The sequence below is a fragment of the Penicillium atrosanguineum genome (genome assembly GCF_028827265.1).
Source record: "Penicillium atrosanguineum strain IBT 20685 chromosome Unknown utg000007l_segment0_segment0, whole genome shotgun sequence".
NCBI classification, from domain to species: domain Eukaryota; kingdom Fungi; phylum Ascomycota; class Eurotiomycetes; order Eurotiales; family Aspergillaceae; genus Penicillium; species Penicillium atrosanguineum.
The window spans coordinates 826,581-850,188 of NW_026623139.1; the positions used below are offsets into that span (position 1 = coordinate 826,581).

Consider the following 23,608-nt stretch of genomic DNA (forward strand, 5'->3'; position numbering starts at 1 on the left):
CCTTAGTAGAGGAGTGTCTCAAGTGCTATAGATATATGCTACTTGATCTGTATCTTATACCACCCTAGCCATTTTTGGCCAAGTCGCATGTCGATGTCTTCCACATTATCCCGCCACGGAGGTTCAGGGACGCCACAGGGGTCCAAACATCTCGCTACCGTTAGTGAGACCACGTAGCATCAAACCAAGAAAACTAAGCTTCAGGCAGCGCTCAAACTTGATTTACCAGGGGTCATACGGCTTAAAGTAAACCTTGTTTAGCGAAGGACAACAGCATGCTCCGGGTATATTTATGTCGCGCGGTCGCCGTAGAGTTGGTGACAGGCAACTTCGTTTCTGCTATTGAACAATTTAGCTACTATTCGTCTGGCAAACATGCCTCTCTGCGAAGACTGCAACACTTGGGATCTGGAGACGACAAACGGCTTTGGCGTTACTCTAGGCAAATACGATAATCTCCTCGTCAAGGCAGCTGAAGGCTGCGAGGGCTGCAAATTTTTCTGTGCAGTTTTACACTCTTCATACCGCTGGAGAACCCGACGTGACGAATTATCGGGACGAGAGATATCCTTTAGCCACTTACGTCTAGATGCAAGAGAAGAGGGGATCATTGGCATGACAATGTCCGCAGACGATTGTTGTCTAGATATGTGTGTTGCTAGTGACTATCAAGGTGTGTATTCGTGGCCCAATTTTAAGTGATTGCTACGTGTGATACTGATTTTACTAGGTCCACCTGTCAATGGGCTGGATCGTCTACGGGCAGTGCCAGTCAGCTCGGGGGATGAAAAATGCTTGACGAGGATCTCGACTTGGATGTCGCAATGTACAGAGCATGAGACGTGCTTTTCATCCACATCAGCTCCTTTGCCGAAAAGGGTCATCGAGATCTCCCATGACCCTACGGTGGATCCAAAGATTGTCTCTACTGAGAAGCAGAACGGTCCCTACATCATCTTGAGCCATCAATGCTCTGGGGAAGTCAAGGATCTAGCTTTGCAAGAGCCAGAAGAAAGTAGACTCTCGGTTCCTTTGGATGTCACGGCTTGTTCCAAGGCTGTGTCTGACGCTATTGATATCGCCCGCCGCTTGGGATATCAATATCTCTGGACAAGGGAGCTCTGTATCACCGCCCCCGAGCTTTCAGATCCCTCTGGCTTTCTGAACATCTACGGTCAGGCATCATTGATGCTTGTAGCGTCGGCTGGGGAAGAAGCCAATCGCGGACTGTTTCATGACAGGAACGTCCTTTATTCACCCGCGATGGGGCCTCACAAAGATAGATGTTTCCGACCGCGAGAACTACGCTGGTTATCAAGTATCGCAGAGTCTCCACTCGCTATGCATGGTTGGAATATTTTGGAGCGGATTCTGGCGCCGCGTATTGTACACTTCACAAAACAGCAACTGATTTGGGAATGTGCCTCTGGCTATCAATTTGAGGCAGCCAAGCTTGTTGGAGACCAGGATCTTGGGCCAAAAGATAATGCCTTCGACAAAAGCGACATGCAGAGATATGTGCAGCGTACACTTCAGCAACTCCCAGTTGAGACTGAAATCGGTCGTGATGAAGCTAGTAAAGAGTCCGTAGCGCGGCTAAAGACTTGGACTCAAAACGTCAACGCACTCTCCTGGGGCAAATTTGAAGACCCCTCTGACAAACTCCCTGTGATAGGGAGAATCGCACTAGTCATGAACGATGGAACATTGGGAGATTACCTAGCCGGGATCTGGAGCAACCATGTTGTATCCGGGCTTTCCTGGGGCCGAATGTTCTCTCTTCTGACCCCAACCCCGGAATATAGGGCTCCAACCTGGAGTTGGGCGAGCGTGGATGGCCCTGTGACCATTGACAATGTCCAAGCAGATGATACTCCGGTTTCCTTGTGGGCACAAACTTATCAGCCAGAGCTTGTCTCGCACCACATTGAGCTCGCAGACCCTTCAAACCTCTACGGACGTATTTTGGAAGGATCGCATATTATCCTCGAGGCGGCCTGTATCGGGTTCAAAAAGCTGACTGATAGTCTCAAGAGTCTCGAGGGTCAGCCGAAAGGGTTTCAGGTAAGGCCAGTTCTGGATCAATCATTGATGTTTGATTGCGGCTGCTGCAGACCTAGATCAGCTGAGGATCAAGAGGCAGACACGGCACAGTTCACTCGATTGATTGAACACCATGTCTGCATCGTTCTCAAGTTTGATGGATGGACCACGGAGAGTGATGAGGGATATTGTCTTCTCCTCATTTTGAAAGGCTCTGGTGACGAGATATCCTTTACCAGAGTAGGATATCTGACTGTTAGTTTCAGCAGATGGAATAAGCCGGCTGATCCTAGAGGCACCTTCGGTGCCTTGGGATGGGAAAGACGCAAGCTCAAGTTGGTCTAGGTGTGAAATGATTTGCGATCTCACTTAGCGGACCATTCTTTCCGTCCCCACCATAATGCATCCAAATCTAATGCTTTCTCAATGGCTATCGTCTGACCCCCTGATGGGATATTCTCGTATGTGTGCTGTTCTTCCAGTTGTTGGATCGCGAGCGGCCGGAAGTTAGGTCTAATAATGTCACGGGACCACGGGCCACAACGATCATCCCAGACCCATTCAATCTGTATCAATATCACAAGTCAAATCGGTAATTTTTTGGAAAACTTTGGGGCCAAAGATTATTATACCGTAATTATTGATTACCAATCCATCCATGGGGAACCGGGACAACGCGCTAGCTCGGATGCTCCCAGGGGTCAACTCAATGATGCTAAACGTTTTTTTCACACACAGTACTGTCATGATACAAGGCCTTGGTGTTGGATACATCCGGGATACCAGTGGTTGTTTTGCCAGAATAAAAACCGAATTGGGACGGCCATTGTTGCATACAATGCTTTTCGGTGTTGACTATGAAGCCACAAAGGGATGAAAGAATTGAGATATGGCTGGATCTCTGTTTCCAGGGTACGGACAGGAGTATGTCACAGGGAAGACGTGCAGAAAGTAGAATAGAGATCTTAGCTGGAAGGCCAATGCAGCTAACCGACGGCTCTCTGGCCATTCAACTCCTTGTTTGACGTCGCTTGAATGTTGCAGCGATTGCGTTCCTGAGACCTTTGATGGCTCTGGTCTTTATACATGGATGTGGTGTATATCTGAGAGGGCTTCTAGTTCTCAGGCATTGGGTCTACCTCGAGAAGGTCAGTGACGCTTCAGAGTTGTGCAATCGCAGCTCATCTCTTGCGCATGGGTTTCACGGAAATAAGCCCTGCTGCTCATTAAAGTAGCCATATAGCTCAGGGATTTGGATTCATTCCCCAGGGTTAGGAGTTTGAATCTGGTGAGCTGGCGCTGTGTCGGCATTGAGGTGACTGCAGAGAGGCATGGTCACGATCTACATCAATATTCACGGTCAAACTTCACTTCAATACGATTCAAGTTCACCGGGAACTTCCAGCTTTAAAAGGCGCCTTGACTTCTTTTACTTCGAATCTTCTCCCTTTCTTGCCCATCTCCCCTCCCTACCAACTTTTATCTTTTACGTTTCCCACCTGTTCTCAGCCATCTTTATTCATCTACACATATTATTATTTGTGTATCATTATCTTGTCAAGGTGAACGTCCCGCTGTTGTCACCATGGGCAGCCAGGACCGTCCTTCCTTTTTCTGCTCTCGTCCTGATGGGACTCTCACGCCGCTCATCGCGGTTGATGACCTGCCTCCCGGTCTGTCTGTCCGCGGCGTCTCTCGTGCTCTTACTCCCGGTGAGACTCAAGGAATGACCAGCTGCGGTGTTGCTGCTCCAAGGGCCGAAAGCTGGATTGTCGATGGTTCTCCTTCTGGTGCTCGTGTCGTAGCTGATGAAAAGGTTCATGAGGTCAACTCTCTGCTGTACAAGATTCTTCGTGAAGACAATGTCCACGGTGATATTCGTTCTGCCATCCAGGAAGTCCTCTTCCGTGGTTTTGATGCTCCTTCTCTGGTTGCTGCTACTGACTCTATCACTTCTGCTGTTCCTGTTCCTGCTCCTGTTCCTATTTCTGCTTTCGACCCCGGTGCCCAGACTGCGTCTCAGCATGGATTTGGCAATACCCAGGGAGGAAGCACTCAGGCCAATCAGAAGAACGTAAGTTGCCTCATCACTACCTGGTATCATGATCAAATTGACTGACTGGCTTCACAGGCCCACAGCAAGAAGCACTATTGCTCCTACTGGATCCGTCACGGCGAGTGCGACTACTCTCAACAAGGTAAGAATATTCCTCGACCCCTCACTTGAACAAGAAAATTGCTGATTTCATTCATTTGTAGGCTGTCTGTACAAGCATGAGATGCCCATGGACGCTCAGCTGCTAGAGAAGCTTGGTCTGCGTGATATCCCTCGTTGGTACCGTGACAAGTTCTCAGTCCCCAGTCTGCAGTCCGGTTATGGAAACAAGGATGGCCAGAGACAGTATGCTCTGACTGAGCATGCCCACCAGTCCTCCTCCCAGTCCCCTCAGAGATCTATCGAGTGGAGCCTTTCTGTTGACGCCCCAGGAAGCAACGAGCATCACGACAAGCAGGGTCGTCACAGGGCCCCCAAGTCTCCTCGTGGTCCTGGCTTCGGGCCTGGCAAAACTCGTGGCAATGTTATCAAGGTTCAGCAGCCACGTAAGAACTACGCCGAGTCTGCCAATGTCACTCCCACTTCGTCTAGTGCCAGCTCGGGCGACTCTTTTGTTATTCACAACGCCCCCAGTCACTCTACAGGTGCTACTCTCGCTTCTGCTCAGCAGAATTCCGGTCGATTTTCTTCCCAGAGCAAGCAATTGCTCGAGAAGGATGGTATGACTACCGAGAGACATGACCTGACTACTAGCTTTCCCGGGCTGACCGTGGAGGAAACTCTGAATGCTTTCTCGAGGAGTGGCTTCCGTACTAAGTCTCGCCGTCCATTTGAGTATGACCGCGACAAATTCGGTGGTGACGCCAATATTCAAAGTCCGTCGAACGGTAATCCCGCCGGTGTCAACCCAGTTAGTCGTCCCAGTACATCTGTCGGTGATCATGTTTCCAATATTGTCAAAACTGATGTGCACCGTCGCATCGCCTTCACCGCGGAACCTGGTTCTCGCTTTGTTCCTCCGTCTGTGAATCCTGTTTTCCGTTACACTGCTCCCAACTTCAAGGACCCCGAGCAGCGCCGTATTTACAACAACCTTCTGTCTAACAGCGAGTCGATTCACCCACACGACATGGAGTACACTTACGGTGCTATCGGTGAGCCTGTTCAGTACCCCGGCACTTCGTCTAATACTAGTGTTGAAACTGCCTTATTGTCCGGCCTTGACAAGTTCTTTGACGAGGCTGTCAAGAAGAACGCCAAGCCTGACAACTAAATTGTCAGCACCCTCGTCGGTTAACAGTTCTTCCCGAGACTGACATGAGGGATATTTTCATGAAGAACACCATCAAGTCTGACGCAGCATCGATTCGCCTAGCGACTGAATTGTCAGCATCCTTGTCGGTCACCTGTTCTTCCCGAGACTGACTTGTTGATTAATTACATGAGGAACATATGAAGCCAAACAACATCAAGCCTGATATACTGTCGACTCGCCCAACACATGTTTTTTCTTCCGCGGCTTGGGCTACCCTTTCCGGGCCTCGCTGCCTCTGTGGCTGGTGACTCGCCACCTTTTCAAGTTGGTGACTTGCCGCCCTTTTAACCTTTTGTGGTTGGTGAATCTACGGGGAGAGGACGAATTGAAGGATCTCGACTTGATATGACATGAATGACGTGTTTCTTCGATAAATTACTTATGAAATACGATTATTCTCAGCTATAACCTCCAATTTGTAGATCTTGTAGCGTAGATTTGGGCGAAGGCAAAAGATACCGTTGCAACTGTGATGAAGAGAAGTACACTCGGGTTTACAACAGTACAAAGCAGATGGACAGTGGCAGCGAGACGCCAATGGATTGTAATGTTATGACTATTGTACAGCGAGAAGAAAAATGAAGCCGATTAGACTTCCTGGAATATGCGCCCGCGCCTCGCAAATGTCGACCACAGTTTTATCCAACACACCAAAGAAATACCATGCAAAGCATATACACCGCTCGTCAACAACTCATCGACGAACTGACTTCTTACCTCCACGAGCTCCAACCTTGACAGCAACACGCTCCCGCTCCTCGGCAGCCTGGGCCTTCAATGCAGGGTTGAGCTCGGGGAGAGCCTGGACGGCATGGGAGATAACCTTGCCGCCATCCACGATAGCCGCACGCTCCTTCTCAGCAGCGATGCGCTCGGCACGGCGAGCGGCCAATTGTTGCCGGCGCTCTTCGGTCATGTTCCAAGCTTCGGGGAATTGAACGCGAGTCTTGGGCTTGTGATGGCGGAGGTCGAGAGGAATATCGGTGTAGGCATCGCCTGTCTTGGCCTCCTTGATCAAAGAGTTGATAATATCGGCCAAGTACCGCTTGTTCTGTGCGCGAGAGCCAAACTGCTCGCTGGACATCTTGACAATGTCGGTCTGGGGGTTGTAGCGGGTGCCAACCAGCTTCAGGAAAGTCTGGCGCTGGGCCTCGGAGAGGTACTTGGGGCTCAAATCCTTAGAGGCAAGTTCCACAACAACCTTGGGCTCGGCCGGGTGCTGCTCGCCCATGTATGTAGTATAGCGGAAGCGGAGAATGTGTGTATCCGGAGGGAGGGTGAAGGGTTTGGCCAGCTCTATACGGAAGACTGTTGTTAGGCACTGCGATGCATGAAAAGGGTGGGTTTGATACTTACTGCTTAGCATTGGCATATCCCATGCCGCAATACGGGCATATTCTCTGACTTCCCGGTGCAATTCCAATTCAGCGTGTGCCATGGCAGTGATTTCGTCGTCATTGATCTCTTCATCACCGTCCTCCACTTGGGCAAACTCATCCGGATCATCCTCGGCCCAGAAACCGCGCTGCTTGCCCCGAATATCCTCGAACCGCAAGTCCTCCTCCTTGTCAATCTGGTTGACTTTCTTATCGAGCTCGGCGAACATCGCGGCGCGCTTTTCGACATCGTTGAATTCGGCCACGAGGCGGCGATTGTCGGCATCGAATTGAGCCCGCTGTTCAGGGGCCATCATATCGTACATAGATCGGTCTTCTTTGCTGAGGAGGTCCGGGGAATACTCAGGCGCAGCCGGGTAATCCTCCGCCTTGAGGTCCTTCGGGGGCGGAGGAACGACCCGGTCATCGGAGACGAATCGGAACGGGGAGTTTGAAAAAGACCGCGCAGGGAAGAACCCGGGGCCCCTCTGGGCCAGGGCTCTGGCTGAGCGAGTCAATGACCGGGCAGCGCAAGCCATTGTTGCAGCGTGGAGTGTAGAATGGGCTACGGCGCACCTTCGATGTTTTCCACCTTGAAGTCCGCAATACGCTAAGCCTAACCAGTGCTAGTGGATTTAGTCACGTGTCGCGACTATGATACGGTTGCTATTGTCCATCACCTTCTCACTTGGTGCAGTCTCCCAAATTTGAACATTTCAGTCAGAAATATGAAGACCTGCTTGGTTACGGTCGGAGCGACCGCTTCATTTGTGAAACTCGTGCGGCAAGTGCTCAGCGAACCCTTCTTGGCATGCCTCAAGCAACAGAACTACACCCACTTGCTGGTTCAGTATGGCAAGGATGGCAAGCCCATAATGGACGAATTCCTGGCAAATAACCCAGACGGCAGTACAGCTCTGCATGGAATTGGTATTGGTGGCTTCGACTTTAAGCCAAACCTGGACTCGTCAATCCATCTGGCAATGGCCGATGAAGCCAAAAATCAGGAACAGGGACTGATGATCACTCATGCCGGTGAGCTACTATCTTGAAACCTGTGAAATTTTGAATCTCTTTTCTAATTCGATAGGCACTGGCTCTATCCTGGAGGGTCTTCGGGCTCAGCTTCCTCTCATTGTTGTCCCCAACAGTGACCTGGCCGACAACCACCAAGAACAGTTGGCAATCGAGCTGGACAGGACTAATTATGCTGTGAACTCTTTAGTAGAGTGAGTAAATAGGAGACCTGGCACTCTGTGTGCGCCTTTCTAACGCTGATTCAGGGATCTCGTCTCCGCAGTCGCAAAGGCTGAATCCATGCGCCACCAACGACCTGGCATGAATGGGGCCCATGAGAACACTCAGGAGAATGAAATCCAGGTCAGTCGGGCTATGGCCGACCAGCTTGCCACACTCGACTGATTGTCTCTTTATTTACTGTATATAATCGGGTGATTGGGAAATTATACCTCTCATGGAGCAGCTTGGCGTTGGCGATCAATCTAATTCTGACTTGGAGGAAAACACAGGATCCTCCGGGAGTTTGGCCTCGGCGTGTTGTGTCGCATAACGAGGTAGTGGCTTATGTTTCCAGGAAGCTTGTGAAGACCAGCTTTTGAACACCTCTCAGGTTCTAACATTATTATGATTCATGACTGGATTTTCAATGGAGCCTGTTCCAAGGTAGACCAAGAGGCTGCTGGTCCATACAAGCGTATTTTATGGTGCACATCAAAATTACCCAGGAAATCCTGGGCCATATATATGGCTATTACTAGCTCTGGAGTCAAGGAACTATTGATCAAGGTTAGGTGTACTGCAGGTCAGTACTTAGATGGCCTTTTTCATGCTCCCACCACCAACCCAGATGACTTTGACAAGTAAGGCTATTAAAATTCTGACCAAAAATCAGGCAATGGACCGGCGAGCGGATTTGAACCAAATAGCCTCCCAGCATTGAACTCGATCTCCTACAAAAGTCGTAAATAAACGGATGGAGTGGGTAGGCGGCATCGGCCTCCATCATTGGCCCAAGCTCCTTGTTGACAACTCCCGACGCGAAAACCCTCCACTCCTGACTCGAGATCGAACGTTGCCCACTGCGCATATACCTGCTGTCAACTCTCTGATCGCGCCCCTGATACCCCGAGTCGTCGATCCTAGGCCGTGGGGCCGTCCCAGATACTCGCGCCTTCAATTCCCCCGACCTCCTCGATCTCACACGCATCCCCGCAATGGCTGAGGCTACCCTTCACAACGTGCCAATTGTCATTGACAATGGCAGTGGTACTATTCGAGCCGGTTTCGCAGGAGAGGAGATTCCGTCATGCTATTTCCCCTCGTTTGTTGGTCGTCCCAAGCATCCGCGGGTTATGGCTGGCGGTCTAGAGGGCGACTCGTTCATCGGCTCGCGCGCACAGGAGCTCCGCGGACTGTTGAAGATTCGGTATCCCCTTGAGCATGGAATTGTCACAAACTGGGAGGATATGGAGTCAATCTGGCACTATGTCTACGAAAACGAACTGAAGACCCTCCCCGAGGAGCACCCCGTGTTGCTCACTGAACCCCCGCTGAACCCTCGCGCCAACCGCGACATTGCCGCCCAGTTGATGTTTGAGGCATTTAACGTGCCTGCCCTGTACATGTCCATCCAGGCAGTACTGTCTCTTTACGCGTCTGGACGCACTACCGGTGTGGTCCTAGACTCGGGAGACGGTGTCTCCCACGCCGTGCCCGTGTTTGAAGGTTTCGCCATTCCCAACAGTATCCGGAGAATCGATGTTGCTGGACGTGATGTCACTGAGCAGATGCAACTATTATTGAGAAAGGCCGGCCATGTGCTGCACACAAGCGCTGAGAAGGAGGTAGTACGCATGATTAAGGAGAAGGTCTGCTACGTCTCGCTGGATCCCAAGCGTGAGGAGAAGGAGTGGATGAACAGCTACCACAAGTCGGACGCCAAGGCAGTCGACTATGTTCTGCCCGATGGACACAAGATCAAGGTAAGTCGTGCCCTGATGTTACTTAAACCACCCATACCAATTTTCTTTCCTACACAGATCGGCCAAGAACGCTACCGCGCCCCCGAAATCCTGTTCGACCCCGAACTCATTGGCCTTGAGTACCCCGGTGTGCATCAGATCGTGCAGGATGCTATCACCCGTACAGATCTCGACCTCCGCAAATCACTATATCTCAACATTGTGCTTTCTGGAGGATCAACACTTTGCAAGAACTTCCCTGATCGTTTGATGCGCGAGATCAAACGACTGGCCGTTGAGGACATGAAGATTCGTATTTCGGCGCCTGCGGAGCGCAAGTACACCACCTGGATTGGTGGTAGCATTCTCGCCGGTCTCAGCACATTCAGAAAGGTATGTATCAACTGTGAAGGTACCTGTATAACAATTAACAGCTAACTGATTCTTTGCAGATGTGGGTTAGCGCGGACGAATGGCATGAGGACCCGGAGGTCATCTTCAAGCGATTTGCTTAAAGACCAGGTCCACTACATTGTACAACCGTGAATTGCCAACGCCTCAACATCCAATCTCCTACATTCTACCCTCAATGAGAAAGAGAACATTCTCAGACCGAGTCAGCTGCCATGCACTACTGTTGTCAATACCGTGCATGGCACACAGCAGCAACGAAGTGCCAAGCGATCACTTCGATACTCTTTGTCCGAGTCGTGTATCTGCGATTTTTGATACCCCTTACCATCGTGCTCCCTCATCCTGTCCATGCCTTGCGATGTGACATATTTGGCATATTGCCGCTCATATTATTGATTCAGTGGAAATACATTTTCTTTCTTGTTTTTACCGGGAGTTTCGTGTTTCACGACGGACTGTGGGTACACATATTACCGGGGTAGCCGCACTGTAAGGCATGACTAGACAACTAAGATGATTTCAAGTTTGAAAGGCATTTTTTTTCCATTGATTGCAACGCTAGCAAGAACTCATCCGTCACCGATAATTGATTCGTCGCTTTAAAATAAATATGGATGCATGGGCGGAACAAAGAGGTTAAAAACAAAGATTAGCCGAGCACAGGATTTGAGCTTAGATCTTCAAGAATTACCTTTTAAATCTACCCCAAATGAATTAGTTGAGGACCCGTACAGGTATGCTACCTTTGCCAGTGTCGTTGTCATTGCCATTGCACCAACCCAGCTTCTTCGAACATCACCTTTGACAAGCAAGTATTAGACTAACCCCGTTTGAGCCTGGTTCTGCCATCCCAGACCGCCAGCGAGGAAGAAAAGCCCAACCATCGACTACATGCAACATCCATCACTAAATATCGCAAACATGTCTCGCGTTTTCTTTGACGTCAGCATTGGATCGGGTAAGAATCGACCAAACTGATATACTCTAATAACTTGACCAAGAAGTATACTTACCTGAACACAATATAGCTCCGGCCGGACAGATTGTCTTCGAGCTGTTCGATGACACTGTTCCCCGCACTGCTAGGAACTTCCGGGAGCTCTGCACTGGCCAGAACAACTTCGGATACCGCGGCTCCATCTTCCACCGTGTGATTCCCAAGTTCATGCTCCAGGGTGGTGATTTCACCAAGGGCAATGTACGTTAGCGATCTCTAATATCTCTTACCCCCACCACCCCACTTCTCTACTTGATAATTACGATGCATGGATCGATTGACTAACCTTCTTTTCTTGGTACAGGGAACCGGTGGCAAGTCCATCTACGGTGCCAAGTTCGAGGATGAGAACTTCATCCACAAGCACAACCAGCCTGGTCTGCTTTCCATGGCTAACGCTGGAAAGAACACCAACGGCTCCCAGTTCTTCATTACCGTGAGTTTTCCCAATTGATTACCCCTTCCATTCTTTTCAGACGAAAGCTATGGTGCTTTGCATTATGTACTATTTTGTAATTATGATTTCTAACTTTACTATAGACTGTCGCTACCCCCCACCTTGATGGAAAGCACGTTGTCTTCGGCCGTGTTGTCTCGGGAATGGATATTGTGTCGAAGATCGAGGCTGAGGGCACCAAGAACGGAAAGACAAACTCTATGATCAGAATCGAGAAGTGTGGAACTGTCTAGATTAAGTTACGCTAGTTCAGATGACGATCTAGGAGACTGGATTAATTCAAAGACTACATAGTCGTACTGCCAACAAAGTGACTGTATCCGAACTGGCTTAGATTGAACAGCTTGAACCAATCGTCTGTATGTAACACAGCTGGAGCGGCAATCACGCCATGCCGTAAGCGTTTGACGAAGCTTTCCTCAATGGTGCCTCGGCTGAAGTGCGGGGATTAAATGACGAGCCGCGAAAAGGGACACGCCATTGGCCGAGGACTCCAGGGCTCCAGCTGTCAACTCAAGTGACAGGTCCCATGTTCAGGGAGTTGGCATTGCTCTCGTGTCTGTCAGCTCCATAGTCAATTCAAATATCCAGTCTGGGTGCCCTGATTGGATTGTCTGACCCCGTGCGAAACACCGGCACTAAGCACTAATTGGATGAACATCAAGCATCTCCTGCAGGTGACTTGATCCCTGCTCCGCCTTTCTCCAGCTCTTGTCAATTCTGTCATGCTTGGCAAGCAGGGGTTGCCTGAACGGGCAAGGGTTGTCTGCTTCAATTGCCATGGGCGAAAAGTATTACCTCACAACACCTCTGTTAGTGGCCCGGAACTAACGGAGGAGCTTTAGGTGCGATGTGATCTCGAGGATCAAATAGGTGGAGTCTGCAGCAACTGCAGAAGACGTAACCAAGCTTGTCGGTCGGTTACTAATACCTCCAATGCCAATATCGCCAGACACTGACAATCTCTAGACGTCGTGGTCGCAGGCCTTACATCACCAGGAATTCTGTTTCTCTACCCAAGCGCATTGAACCGCCCCTTTCGCACAATATAGGATCTACTTTTGGTGTATCTGACAACATCGGCCCATTACACTCGCCTGTCTCGTCGAACCAGGATTCGCAAGATGGATTTCAAGCCACTAAACCCTCTGCCGGACCCCAGGCCTTCGTTGCTAAGGAATCATTCATGTCCCCTCTTGCACCTCTTCACGCACATGCAGTATCCGAGTCTGTGGACTTAATGCGTGACAGCTTCTCTAAAGAGCTTCTACAAGCTGTAGGAGCCACTTCGTTACCGCCGAACTCTCAGATCGAAGCATACGGAGACTCCTATTTCAACCATCATTACCACCGAGCTCCCATCATCGATCGAGCTGATTTATCAACGGACCAACCTTCGTTAATCTTGACTCAAGCTATCTGTCTCATAGGCTCAATCCTCCGATATTCGGGCATCCATTCGCCTGTCGAAGAGAGCGAACCGTATTACAACAAAGTGAAAGCCCTCTTATACGCGAACCACGAACCAGATCAGCGAAATGTCCTAAAGGCGCTCTGTATTCTTGCGCTCAGAAATATCACCCCTCCTAAAGTGGTCAGTCTGGACTGTTCATGGCAATGGATCGGAACGGCAACTCGCCTAGCCCAACAAATGGGATTTCATCGCGAGGAGACCTACGCCCAGCTTCCAAATCCAGGGAATGCACGTCGAATAATGTGGTTTCTATTTGTGAGTTTCTTCCTGTTGGTCTGGAAGGCCATTACTGAATCAATTCACAGACCGAAGACAAGCTCGTGACCGCCTGTTTCGGCCGGCCCTCTCTCTTTGGAGATTTCGACTTCAACATTCGACCCCTAAGGCTTGAAGATTTCGAAATCCCAGATCTTCAAGCTGAGCTTTGCATCGAGTATACAAACCTCAACGTGATTCTCGGCCGGATAGTAGACCGTCACAGCCGAAAAAGCGACATCTCTCAAGAAGAAGTACTCATCTCTACTCCACGAGCATCTCAATACTCTAACACAATACAGGCAACATCATTCCTCCAATCCCTTCAGGACTGGATACACAACCTCCCGCTCAAGCTCCAAATCTACACCGGCCGAAGCCGCAACGTCTTCCGCCGTGACATCCACGAGGTCCATATAAACTACTTCGTCTGTCTAATAGTCTTCTTCCGCCTGTTCGGCCACGCCATCTCACCTCAAACGGCCTCAACCGCATCCCTGGTCGCCTCATCTTGCATAGCCCGCCTCTATCAAGAGATAACACATCGCGATGAAATTAACTATCTCTTGCCGATCAATAATTGGTTCCTGATGGTTGGCTGTGCGCCTCAGATTTGCCACAACACAGCTTGTCAGGGCAAGGATCGACTTTGTGGGGAGGAACTGCTTATTCTTACTAATTCTTTACGGTATATGAAGTTGAAATGGCCTCCTGCTGGGGTATTGTTGGATATTGTTGGGAGATTGTGTAGTGTTGAGGCCGGGGTGTCGGATGATATTGGGGATGGCCAGGATTGGCAGACTGCAGAGTCCTGGTCTGGCCAATTGTCTTTTGATATCTTGGAAGCTTTGTTTCCCTTTCCTAGTGAGCTAAGTCCAAGGATGGGGCTTGTAAAGGGTGGTGGTGATGAACTTGGAGATCAAGAGATGCTTGATAGGATGGTGGAGGCTGGAAATGATGATTTGGATTGGATTTTTAATGAGTTCCAGCTTGGGTTTTTAGATTCCTGATCTACTTGAAATACTTCTTGAATATACCGAAAGGGTTTCACTGTTTCACTTCTCCTTCCTCATTCAATTGTTCCGTGGTATTTGACTAGCTGACTACCTGCCTAAGATATTCACAAATGACTTTCCCCAGCCGTAGCTCCCCATGGGAAGAACTGCAAAAGTCTCTTGAATAACTTTGGATTTCCTCCAACGGTTCGAGACCCAGCGTCAATCTCGCCCTGAATAAGCCGCCGTAGCTCAGCCTTCGTGACTCTTAAATGCAACCCCACCTTCTCTAACGAGCCAACCTTGTCAGATAACAATCTGTAAGACAAAGCCCCATTGCTAAGAATAAGCCTCCACGTCTCCTTTTGATCCGTAACCTCAGCATCGATAATAAACGACTCGTTCGCAGCCCGCGGCCCATCAATCTGAACCGAAAGCCCAGAGAACCACTGCTCGACAGTCAACAGGGGACCCAGTGAGGGTGTACCCATGGCGGATAACGGATTCTCAGTGTGAGGGGTTTGCAAGTCCTGAGCTCCAGTAAGGTAGAAGTTTCTCCAAGTCGCATTCAAACAACCATATCCCAGCTTCGTAAACACGGAAGCAAGTAGCTTGCGCCCTTCAACATGCTTAGGGTCCGCAGCAATAACATGTCCTAGCAACGTAGCAGCGAAACGCAAATCACCCTTAGAACTAAAGCCCTCTGCCAAGCTCACTGTCTGGTCAATTCCACCCATACAAGAGATATACCGAATACCCTCTTCCACGGGGGTATGCTTCCACAGATTAACGGGATTACCGTCAAACCAGGTCATATAGCGTTGGTAGATGGCTTTGACGTTGTGATTCAAAGAGCCGTAGTATCCCTGCAAATGCCAGGCATTATCGAGAGTCGGAGGTAGTTTGAGGATCTCGGCAATTTCAACACCCGTCAGACCATCATTCATTAGACGGACCGTCTGGTCATGCATGAAGGAGTACATGTCTCGCTGTTCGGAGATCATGCGATTGATTTCCTCATGGCCCCATGTTGGCCAATGGTGTCCGGCGAAAAGGACAGCAGACTTATCGCCAAAAAGAGCGATGCTCTCGTCCAGGTATCGCGACCAGGCCTTAGCATCACGAACAAGTGCACCGCGCAGAGTGATGATATTGTGCATGTTATGCGTAGCGCATTCGGCGATATACAGGGCCTGAGTATCCGGGAAATAAAAGTTGAATTCAGAAGGCGCTTCCGTTCCGGGGACCATTTGGAAGACAATGCGGACTCCATCTATGGTCATTTCTTCGCCAGTAGTTGAGACTAGGACGTTGGGTGGGATCAGGGAGGTGGTGCCCTGCGATGTCGCTAGCCCCAAGCCGCAGCCAACTTGGCCTTCTGCGCTCTTCGGTAGACTCGAGCCGTACATGTACCTAGCGCGGCGGCGCATTGCAGGTCCAACGTAGATATTCTCACTTGTGGCTTCTTCCATGAAGCCTTCTGGGGCGACTATGGGAATGGTATTCTCTGTGCCTGCGGACAGGACACCGGTGGCACCGCCGAAGTGGTCAATATGGGAGTGGGAATAGATCAGCCCAGTGACCGGTCGACCACCGCGGTGCTTCCTATACAGGGACAGAGCAGCAGCAGCGCACTCATTGGAGACCAAGGGATCAATAACAATGACCCCCTTGGTTCCTTCCACCAGTGTCATATTTGAGAGGTCGAAGCCACGCACTTGGTACACGCCCTTTGTAACTTCGAACAGGCCATGCTGGTAGGTAAGCTGGCCCTGACGCCACAGCTTTGGATTCACGGTTTCCGGACAGTCACTCTGCAGAAATGCATACTCCTGTGTATCCCAGGCTGTCCGACCAGCCGCAGTCTTGAAGGTACATGGCTCAGCCGTTCCCAGGAAGCCACGCTTCGCGTTATCGAAATCAGACATTGTAGCGATGAATTGAGTTTTTTTTTTGACAGGAGGAATGAATGTGGCATATCATGCAGCTCAAATAGTTCAGGTGGTGGGGCTATTTAGATGGCGTCAATGTGCCGAGTTATGACCATCTCGGTATCATCTCGGTACATGGACCGAATATACCGAAGTAGACTCGGTACCCCCGCATTCTACCCCAGGTTTTAAGAAGTCGAATCCCAGGGTGGATCCCGGTATTTTGTAATTATCTGACTGATTAAATTTGGATCAAATGGATTTCAAAGGAAGTTTGGAGCAGGTCGAGATGGCCGATCACTCGACGGGCTCAGCAACTGATGACTTCAGCTTCACACCACGCGAGCAGCGGAAGATCGTGCACAAGATTGATAGGCGGCTTATCACTGGCTTGGGATTGCTATTTGGGATCAGTCTGGTTGACCGGACTAATCTGGGAAATGCATCAATCGCAGGGTACGTGAAACGCTGAGAGATATCAAGTTTGACTGACAGATTCTAGCATGCAAAAGGATCTTGGCTTGGAGATTGGGTCACGCTATGTTAGTTATCCTTGTCACCATTCCTAACAGTCTATTGATTTTGCAGTCCCTTGTTGTCCTGATTTTCTTCGTCCCGTATGTTATATTTCAGTTGCCGAGCTCGATCATCGTCCGCAAGCTGGGTCCTAAGGCTTTCCTTGGGGGAATCACATTTCTCTGGGGCGTTGTGATGATGGTGAGTCTCATGAACCATTCCTATCTTCATTAAACTTATGGTAGCATAGTGTTTCGGTTTCATCCACAACTGGAAGGTGATGCTGGGATTGCGCGTCATTCTAGGAACATTTGAAGCGGGCCTATTCCCTGGCGCAGTCTATGTACTTTCACTGTGGTATACTCGATGTGTGTCCGTCCGTCATCGCTCCATGCCCACTTGCTAACAGTTGCGTACTATCAGACGATGTCCACAAACGCTACTCCTCCTTCTACCTGATTAGTATAGTCGGCTCATCCCTCACAGGCATCCTCGCCTACGGCATCTCACAAATGGGCGGACTGGGTGGACTACAAGCCTGGCAATGGATCTTCGTTATTGAGGGTCTTCTCACATGCGTCATCGCTGTCATCGGATATTTACTTCTCGTGGACTTGCCACAAGATGCGCACAAAGCACGACATTTCCTGTCGCGGCAAGAAATCGACTTTGTCATTCACAAAATTGACCAAGATCGCCATGATGCCAAAGACGAGCCTTTCACATGGTCTGCGTTCCTTATGCCGGCGCTGGAGTGGAAAGTTTGGGGGTTTGCAATGATCTTCCTGTAGGTTGAACCTGTTCTTACAAAGTATCAAGACGCTAATATCAATAATAGGTGTAGCACCGTCGTCGCCTACTCCTTGGCCTTCTTCTTGCCTATCATTCTATCCAGTAAGATGGGCTTCGGCGTCGGACCATCGCAGGCTCTGACTACACCGCCATACTTCTTCGCAGCTATCACAATGTACACCGAAGGCTGGTTGGGCGACAAATGGCGGATCCGCAGTCCGATCATCGTCTATAACGCCCTACAAACAATCATCGGTCTGTGTCTACTAGAATGGGCAGCCCAACCCGGAGTACAATACTTCGGCGTCTTCCTCGTCTGTGCTGGTTGCAATGCCACGATCCCTGCCGTACTGGCATGGCAGGCGAACAACATCCGAGGACAGTGGAAACGAGCCTTTTGCAGCGCCAGTCTGATCACCTCAGGGGGCATGGGCGGTATCATCGGAGCGCTGGTTTTCCGATCTCAGGACACACCAAAGTATTTGCCCGGCATCATTGCGTCGATTGTGTGAGTCACGATCCACACCCAGCAACCGAACTAGATGCTAACGGGAGAATCGGGCAGATGCAATGGTGTGATTCTTATAGTCACCGGGCTTCTTACTGTATACATGCACTCTGCTAATCGAAAAGCCAGACAGGGTCGGCTGGAAATCGAGGGAATGCAGGGATTCTACTACACGCTGTAAGGGGATCCACCAATGATCTACCTGGGTGGATGATCCTGGAAAATGATACATAAAACTTGAAAAGAATACTACCTCGGAATAAATCCAGTTTCAGGCACCGAAAAATAGAATCTAGAATGAACGAGTGGCCAAGTGGCCAACGCGCTTACAGTCGGTGCGAGGTTTTGCGGTGGCACAAGGCCGGCCCGACTTCCATTTTCCATGTCGCCATCGGGGCCCACCGACCAAAATTGTCCACCGCAAGGTCCACAGTGAGATCTACGAAAAAATCGAAGAAAAAAAATAGAAAATTTATCTAGTGAAAAAATTGTGGAGAATAATTGAATATTTGAAGACTGCCGACGGCATGTATTTCATTAAGCCCGAAGCTAGAAAAGTAGTAGCCATGGCGCGATGGGGGAATCTGAAAGACTAATAACTAAAAGGGTACAAAGGGAAATCTGGGTACAGAGAAGAAAAAGAAAATACATGGGACACCGGAAGGACGATGCAAGATGCTGAACGTTCAGTATCTAAATGACGCGATCGAAATGCTTAGTCCATAAGGAAGAGGAAACCGTTCACTCTAATTCCAGAACCTGGCGTGATGCGCATGTAAAACGCCGACCCATGATGATTGGAGAGTTGTCACCAGAAAATATCCCCCCGCAGGGGTATCGAAGTTGATATCGATGCCAAGTCGCGAGAACAGGGGTATCGGGCGACGTAATAGCTGGAAAGCAAAAACACTGCGTCTGAAAGACGACGTTCCCTTGGTCTGTGACGAACTCGGGATTAAACGAGGAGGCGAAGTTGAAAGGCGAATGAGGCGAGATGAAAAGCAAGAGAACTTTTTGGGGTGTTCGTGAATGTCGTGATTATCATGATGGTGTTGCAATTAGGCGGCACCCTTGAGCTTGCCCCAACCCTTCTCGAGACCCCGGCGGGCCATGTCGCGAGCACGATCGGCGACGGAGCCGGTGCTGCTGTTGGTGGCGGTACTACCGGCCGAGTACTTGCGACTCAGGCTGGAGCTGGCGTCGTCGCGGTACATCATGTTGCCGGCGCCGCCACGGCCGACGTGGTAGACTGGGGCGGCACGGCGGAGGTCGCGCTCGAGTTCTTCGTCGAAGCTGAAGATGGCGCGCTCGCTGGAGCTGTGGACGTTGCCGGCACCGCCGCGGCCGGAGGTGAAAGTAGAAGGCGCGCGCGAGTTGAGACGAGTGAGCGAAGCAGGGCCGGTGGCCGAGCGAGAGTCGGTGGTCTTGGTGTTCTTCAGGCTGATAACGTTACCCTGGCCTCCGCGACCAGTGAACACCGCCGGGCGGCTGGTGTGAGGCACGGAGGGATGAGGCTCAACCACGCGGTAATTTGAAGAAGGCATTGTAGATGTGAAGTATGTAGCTGCAGGGCAAGCTATAATGAGGACAAGTCCATGTGCAGAGTGAAAGCGAGTTGAAAATTTAGCAAATTGCAGATGGACCCAAACATCACAGCGGGGGCCAAGTTATATAGTGGGATGGGGACTATGGAACTAATGGAGTCATTTTTTCGAGCAATTTTCACCATGTCACCATGGCCAGGCACGACATCCACGGGTCACACGGCGCATGGGTGCATGGGGTGGGTCCTTGGGTCACTTGTGGGGAATTTTTTTCATTTCTTTTTATTTTTTCACCTGGAACTGGCGGCGTCATAGGGGCTGAAGCGGCAAGTAGGGATTTCCTGTTCGGGGGCGCTGAGCTAAGCGTGGGTGCTCCGGCAACAGCCCTGTGACTGGACTCGGCAGTATCATTGGGCTAATGGGACCACCGGGCTCGACAATTCCGCTGAATCCACCCCTTTCCTCTCGCTGCTTTAACGACCAGGCCGTCGCTGGCCGCAGTCATCTGACTGGGTCCCATCCCCCTGAGCCCCCAATAAACAGGCTTCACACGTAACAGAAACTGCAGTGGGCGCCAATGAACTCCCTCGGCGTCTGAAAACTGGAATGGGCGGTTTCCATTACCCCCAGGAAACTCCTCGAAAAAACCCTCATGGTCCACGATGAGATGTCTAGACCGAACCCAGCGCACAAATCTGGTAATACGCGTTCACCGCATCCATTTTCCTGACACCTCGTGGCTCGGCTCGGTACTCTCTGTCGCCATCGTCCTCCCATAGGATATCCCGTGTGACCAGGACTGGCTCACGATGTATTGCATCATTCGAGGACCGTCTTTCTATTTCGGGCTCTATACCGTAGAATTTGCTAATGAGTCAACCATCCCATGGTCAATCGCCATTCAGCCTGACCCGTAAGCAGCTCACGCCATCAAGGTAGACACCGACACCACAATCGAACATCAAGGTAGTTCCCCCCCCCAAAAACAATACATTTTTATTCGATACAGTGGTACTCCGTACAGATCTCATTTCACGGTCTTGCCGATCGCAGTACCATGACTCCATCGCGATGAAATTTGCGGGATAATTTTCTCCCCTTGTGCCCCGTTGATCCGGTCTAGGGCGACTCCTAGTGTCAGTTCGCGCGGTACCCTGGGGGCGATCACCTAGAACAATTCACGCACTCCTTGAGACAGAAGCTAGAAATGCCCAGCATGCCGAGACGCCCATAGTCAAGGGCCATGTTCAATAGCGTTTCCATAGCCGGCATTGCCGCAATACGGTAAACGGCAGTAAGAACACGTCTCTCGTCTGTCTCGGCAAACCCCTGGGCTCTGCCCTGGAACCCAAAATAGCGGTTTCCCCAGACAAAGGAAGGCCAAGAGAGGCAGGGCATGACGAGACTAAACCAAAACGGTAATCGTGAAAATTTTCAGGATCAGCTGCGCTGACTGGTTGGGCGATCCGACCACGGCGCCGACGGCCAACCACAGCCTGCTGTCAGTGCGAGGACTTTCCCCAGATTTTCAGATTTCCCCGGACTCCGACAGGATTCGTTCTGCCTCTGCCTCTGGGTGGCTGATCCCGTCAATTCTACCAGATCACACTGTGCGCTGTCTAGTGTCTGATCAGACCCCGTGATACTGCCCGAGCGTATGAGCGTCGGTTTCTCCGCACTTTATTCCAGGTAGAATAGACGTGCCTCGGGATCCCCCTGTCCTGCAGGAATCATTTCCGCCTCACCTGATGGGGGGGGGATGCAATTCATTCCAACTATAGCAAAGAATGGATCCTACGCCTACGCCTCAATTAGTCAATGGATTCTACCGAGAAGTAGGAACCATGGCAAGTACGAGTATCCCCCGCCATCCCCCGTACCCAATGCGGGATTAACCGACCCCATATCCCAAACGGCATACCCCTCCCTCAGTGCACAGGCTATGGGGATTCCATTCACTTCTCTAAACCCTCGCCATGCACCTAGGTGGAGACACCAGGGACCTGGCGGTTGTCTCTCCCACGTTATTATCTAATGGTGAAGCATGATGACACATGATTATCGTCCAGCGCTGGTCGAGACCACCGGGACCGGTTACCGATGACCGGTGCTGCCGGGAAAAGGTGTTTCGATGACGCAAGGTGTTTGCGCACCTTCCATGCGTGGTGATTTAGTTGTAATATGCCGAATGTAGTTGCGAATCGATTGCGTGATTTTGGGTTTGTATTGAGACGTTGCATGTAGAACTTGTAATATGATGTGCTCTGTGCTCTCTATGCAAGGATTGCAATATTCCTGATTGCATTACGTTTCCTTGGGGGTAGGCGGTAAGCTCTGGGATTTCCAACTTGCCAGATCCTGTGTCAGGTTTATTGTGCTATGGATACTGGGATTTGGGGAGGTGTCGTTGGTCAAGACTTGACAGGTCCATTGGTTGATATTATGGTATGCCTGAACCCCAGTTTCAGTAGCTGAATCACGAGAGAACTACCCTGGTGTGGATATACTCAGGTAGCTGCATCTACTGCCTAGGCAGTAAAACTCGAGCTAATGGATGCAAGTGTAGTATCATAGTCTATAATTACCTTGTCTCATATACTTCATTCAAGGTACCAGGTTTCTATTCTCGTGATTTCCTGTCAATTACATTAGTAACGAGTCCAACTGACATTCCCGAAAGGTATCAGTCCACTTTTACATGCAGATTCTCAGTAGCTCTTTGAAACGCACTATCGAGAGACTGAGCACCGTGATAGTCTCCATGACTAATAAGTATGTTTACGATGCCTGCATGCCCATTCTTTCGCAGCCTCACCAATAGCAGCCTCTCTATCCTTATTCATTACATACACATTCGCACCCCTGTCAGATAACAAAACCACAATATCTTTATCTCCATTACCGCAGTGAACCCAGAATGCGGTGTCGACGGTGGTTCTAGTTCTGCTTCACAAATGTATATCCTCTTCTTCGACACAAGAAATCGGCTCCTCTTTATTCCTCGGGTGCTTGAAACATACATCTTCCACCCAGTAACTACACAGCACCTGTGAAGCTCATATCTGAGGCCATTCTTTCTGGGTATAGAAATGATCAAGTCGAATATTGGTGTTCGCACTCTGTAGCTCTTGTGCAGTGGTTTCTTTCTCGCCGTTGTGCGTGATCTTCACGAGCTTTTAGCTCTTTCTTGATCAGGCAGTACAGTTCGGTGGAGTCAGAGGTAGCAGACCCCTGTGCTGTTTCTAGAACTGTGAAGAGAGAAGCCAGCTCATGCTGGATCTGCTCAAAGGGAGCGGGCAAGATGAGGAGCAATTATATAAGGAATACGTTGAAGCAGGAATAGGAGCAGAGGCTTGTCTCTACACATTGAACGCCGATTTTACGAGTTTGAAGTACTTCACACGGATGTTGGTGTCCCGTCAAGCTGTCAATTCGCCGAAAACTGCTTCGTTAGAGTTGATGACACTTGTAAAGGTGGACTGGATGAAGATATGGTGAGCCTCAAAACGAAGTAAACATATACTAAGATCGGGCGTGAGACTTGTTATTAAGTCCTTCTCTTCAGTGAATACGAATTTCGGGATCGTTGAGTCGCACATGAGGCTGAACGGGCCGAGTTGTCAGCTCCCGCAGTGGATCGATTCCACCACATCGAAGAATCACGTGGGCCTTGCAGAAGGGTACATCTGTCTGTTCAATAATGGACATTCGGTATCTGATAGCCGGGGCTCGCTTGCCTATCAAGTTAAGCAGCTATCTTTGTTGTAGGATTTGTTATATCTCTAGGGCTTGCTCGAATTGATTTTCTATGATGTACTTCCGTCTGGCATGCCAAATACGTGGCAACCTTGAAAGTTTTATGCTTGAGGACTTATGTTACAAGGGGTACAGTCTCTGTAAAGGCACCGCTATTGTGGAATCCGAGCCAATATTAGAAAATTTCATTGAACCCTA

The 23,608-nt window shown here is 50.1% G+C and overlaps 11 protein-coding genes across 11 annotated transcripts; 7 read left to right on the top strand and 4 right to left on the bottom strand.

Annotated features, from left to right (window-relative positions):
* Window positions 1-621: 621 nt before the first annotated feature.
* N7443_008505 (putative HET domain protein) lies at window positions 622-2,388 on the top strand (the record flags this gene model as incomplete). Its single annotated transcript, XM_056888561.1, has 2 exons — window positions 622-673; window positions 731-2,388. 2 exons carry the CDS (start codon window positions 622-624, stop codon window positions 2,386-2,388), a joined length of 1,710 nt encoding a protein of 569 aa, XP_056737863.1.
* A 1,240-nt stretch (window positions 2,389-3,628) lies between these two features.
* On the top strand, window positions 3,629-5,372 carry N7443_008506 (uncharacterized protein; the record flags this gene model as incomplete). The annotated part of the gene is made up of 3 exons (XM_056888562.1): window positions 3,629-4,117; window positions 4,175-4,241; window positions 4,303-5,372. 3 exons carry the CDS (start codon window positions 3,629-3,631, stop codon window positions 5,370-5,372), a joined length of 1,626 nt encoding a protein of 541 aa, XP_056737864.1.
* Window positions 5,373-6,108: 736 nt separating this feature from the next.
* On the bottom strand, window positions 6,109-7,329 carry N7443_008507 (mitochondrial 37S ribosomal protein mS35; the record flags this gene model as incomplete). Its single annotated transcript, XM_056888563.1, has 2 exons — window positions 6,109-6,710; window positions 6,771-7,329. 2 exons carry the CDS (start codon window positions 7,327-7,329, stop codon window positions 6,109-6,111), a joined length of 1,161 nt encoding a protein of 386 aa, XP_056737865.1.
* A 189-nt stretch (window positions 7,330-7,518) lies between these two features.
* alg13 (N-acetylglucosaminyldiphosphodolichol N-acetylglucosaminyltransferase catalytic subunit ALG13) lies at window positions 7,519-8,212 on the top strand (the record flags this gene model as incomplete). The annotated part of the gene is made up of 3 exons (XM_056888564.1): window positions 7,519-7,825; window positions 7,881-8,019; window positions 8,074-8,212. The coding sequence occupies 3 exons, from the start codon at window positions 7,519-7,521 to the stop codon at window positions 8,210-8,212; spliced, it is 585 nt and encodes a 194-aa protein (XP_056737866.1).
* Window positions 8,213-9,024: 812 nt separating this feature from the next.
* N7443_008509 (actin-related protein ArpA) lies at window positions 9,025-10,286 on the top strand (the record flags this gene model as incomplete). Its single annotated transcript, XM_056888565.1, has 3 exons — window positions 9,025-9,792; window positions 9,850-10,164; window positions 10,224-10,286. The coding sequence occupies 3 exons, from the start codon at window positions 9,025-9,027 to the stop codon at window positions 10,284-10,286; spliced, it is 1,146 nt and encodes a 381-aa protein (XP_056737867.1).
* An 820-nt stretch (window positions 10,287-11,106) lies between these two features.
* On the top strand, window positions 11,107-11,872 carry N7443_008510 (peptidylprolyl isomerase; the record flags this gene model as incomplete). Its single annotated transcript, XM_056888566.1, has 4 exons — window positions 11,107-11,143; window positions 11,214-11,383; window positions 11,487-11,618; window positions 11,723-11,872. 4 exons carry the CDS (start codon window positions 11,107-11,109, stop codon window positions 11,870-11,872), a joined length of 489 nt encoding a protein of 162 aa, XP_056737868.1.
* Window positions 11,873-12,609: 737 nt separating this feature from the next.
* N7443_008511 (fungal specific transcription factor domain-containing protein) lies at window positions 12,610-14,378 on the top strand (the record flags this gene model as incomplete). The annotated part of the gene is made up of 2 exons (XM_056888567.1): window positions 12,610-13,368; window positions 13,419-14,378. Coding segments are annotated over 2 exons (1,719 nt in total), but the record flags the coding sequence as incomplete, so codon positions are not given.
* A 110-nt stretch (window positions 14,379-14,488) lies between these two features.
* On the bottom strand, window positions 14,489-16,291 carry N7443_008512 (alkyl/aryl-sulfatase; the record flags this gene model as incomplete). The annotated part of the gene is made up of 1 exon (XM_056888568.1): window positions 14,489-16,291. One exon carries the CDS (start codon window positions 16,289-16,291, stop codon window positions 14,489-14,491), a length of 1,803 nt encoding a protein of 600 aa, XP_056737870.1.
* A 259-nt stretch (window positions 16,292-16,550) lies between these two features.
* Window positions 16,551-18,291, top strand: N7443_008513 (AP complex mu/sigma subunit; the record flags this gene model as incomplete). Its single annotated transcript, XM_056888569.1, has 7 exons — window positions 16,551-16,750; window positions 16,797-16,836; window positions 16,883-17,011; window positions 17,061-17,182; window positions 17,220-17,597; window positions 17,649-18,108; window positions 18,145-18,291. 7 exons carry the CDS (start codon window positions 16,551-16,553, stop codon window positions 18,289-18,291), a joined length of 1,476 nt encoding a protein of 491 aa, XP_056737871.1.
* Window positions 18,292-19,168: 877 nt separating this feature from the next.
* Window positions 19,169-19,654, bottom strand: N7443_008514 (DUF3602 domain-containing protein; the record flags this gene model as incomplete). The annotated part of the gene is made up of 1 exon (XM_056888570.1): window positions 19,169-19,654. The coding sequence occupies one exon, from the start codon at window positions 19,652-19,654 to the stop codon at window positions 19,169-19,171; it is 486 nt and encodes a 161-aa protein (XP_056737872.1).
* A 1,027-nt stretch (window positions 19,655-20,681) lies between these two features.
* Window positions 20,682-21,052, bottom strand: N7443_008515 (uncharacterized protein; the record flags this gene model as incomplete). Its single annotated transcript, XM_056888571.1, has 2 exons — window positions 20,682-20,808; window positions 20,841-21,052. The coding sequence occupies 2 exons, from the start codon at window positions 21,050-21,052 to the stop codon at window positions 20,682-20,684; spliced, it is 339 nt and encodes a 112-aa protein (XP_056737873.1).
* Between the last annotated feature and the right edge of the window lie 2,556 nt (window positions 21,053-23,608).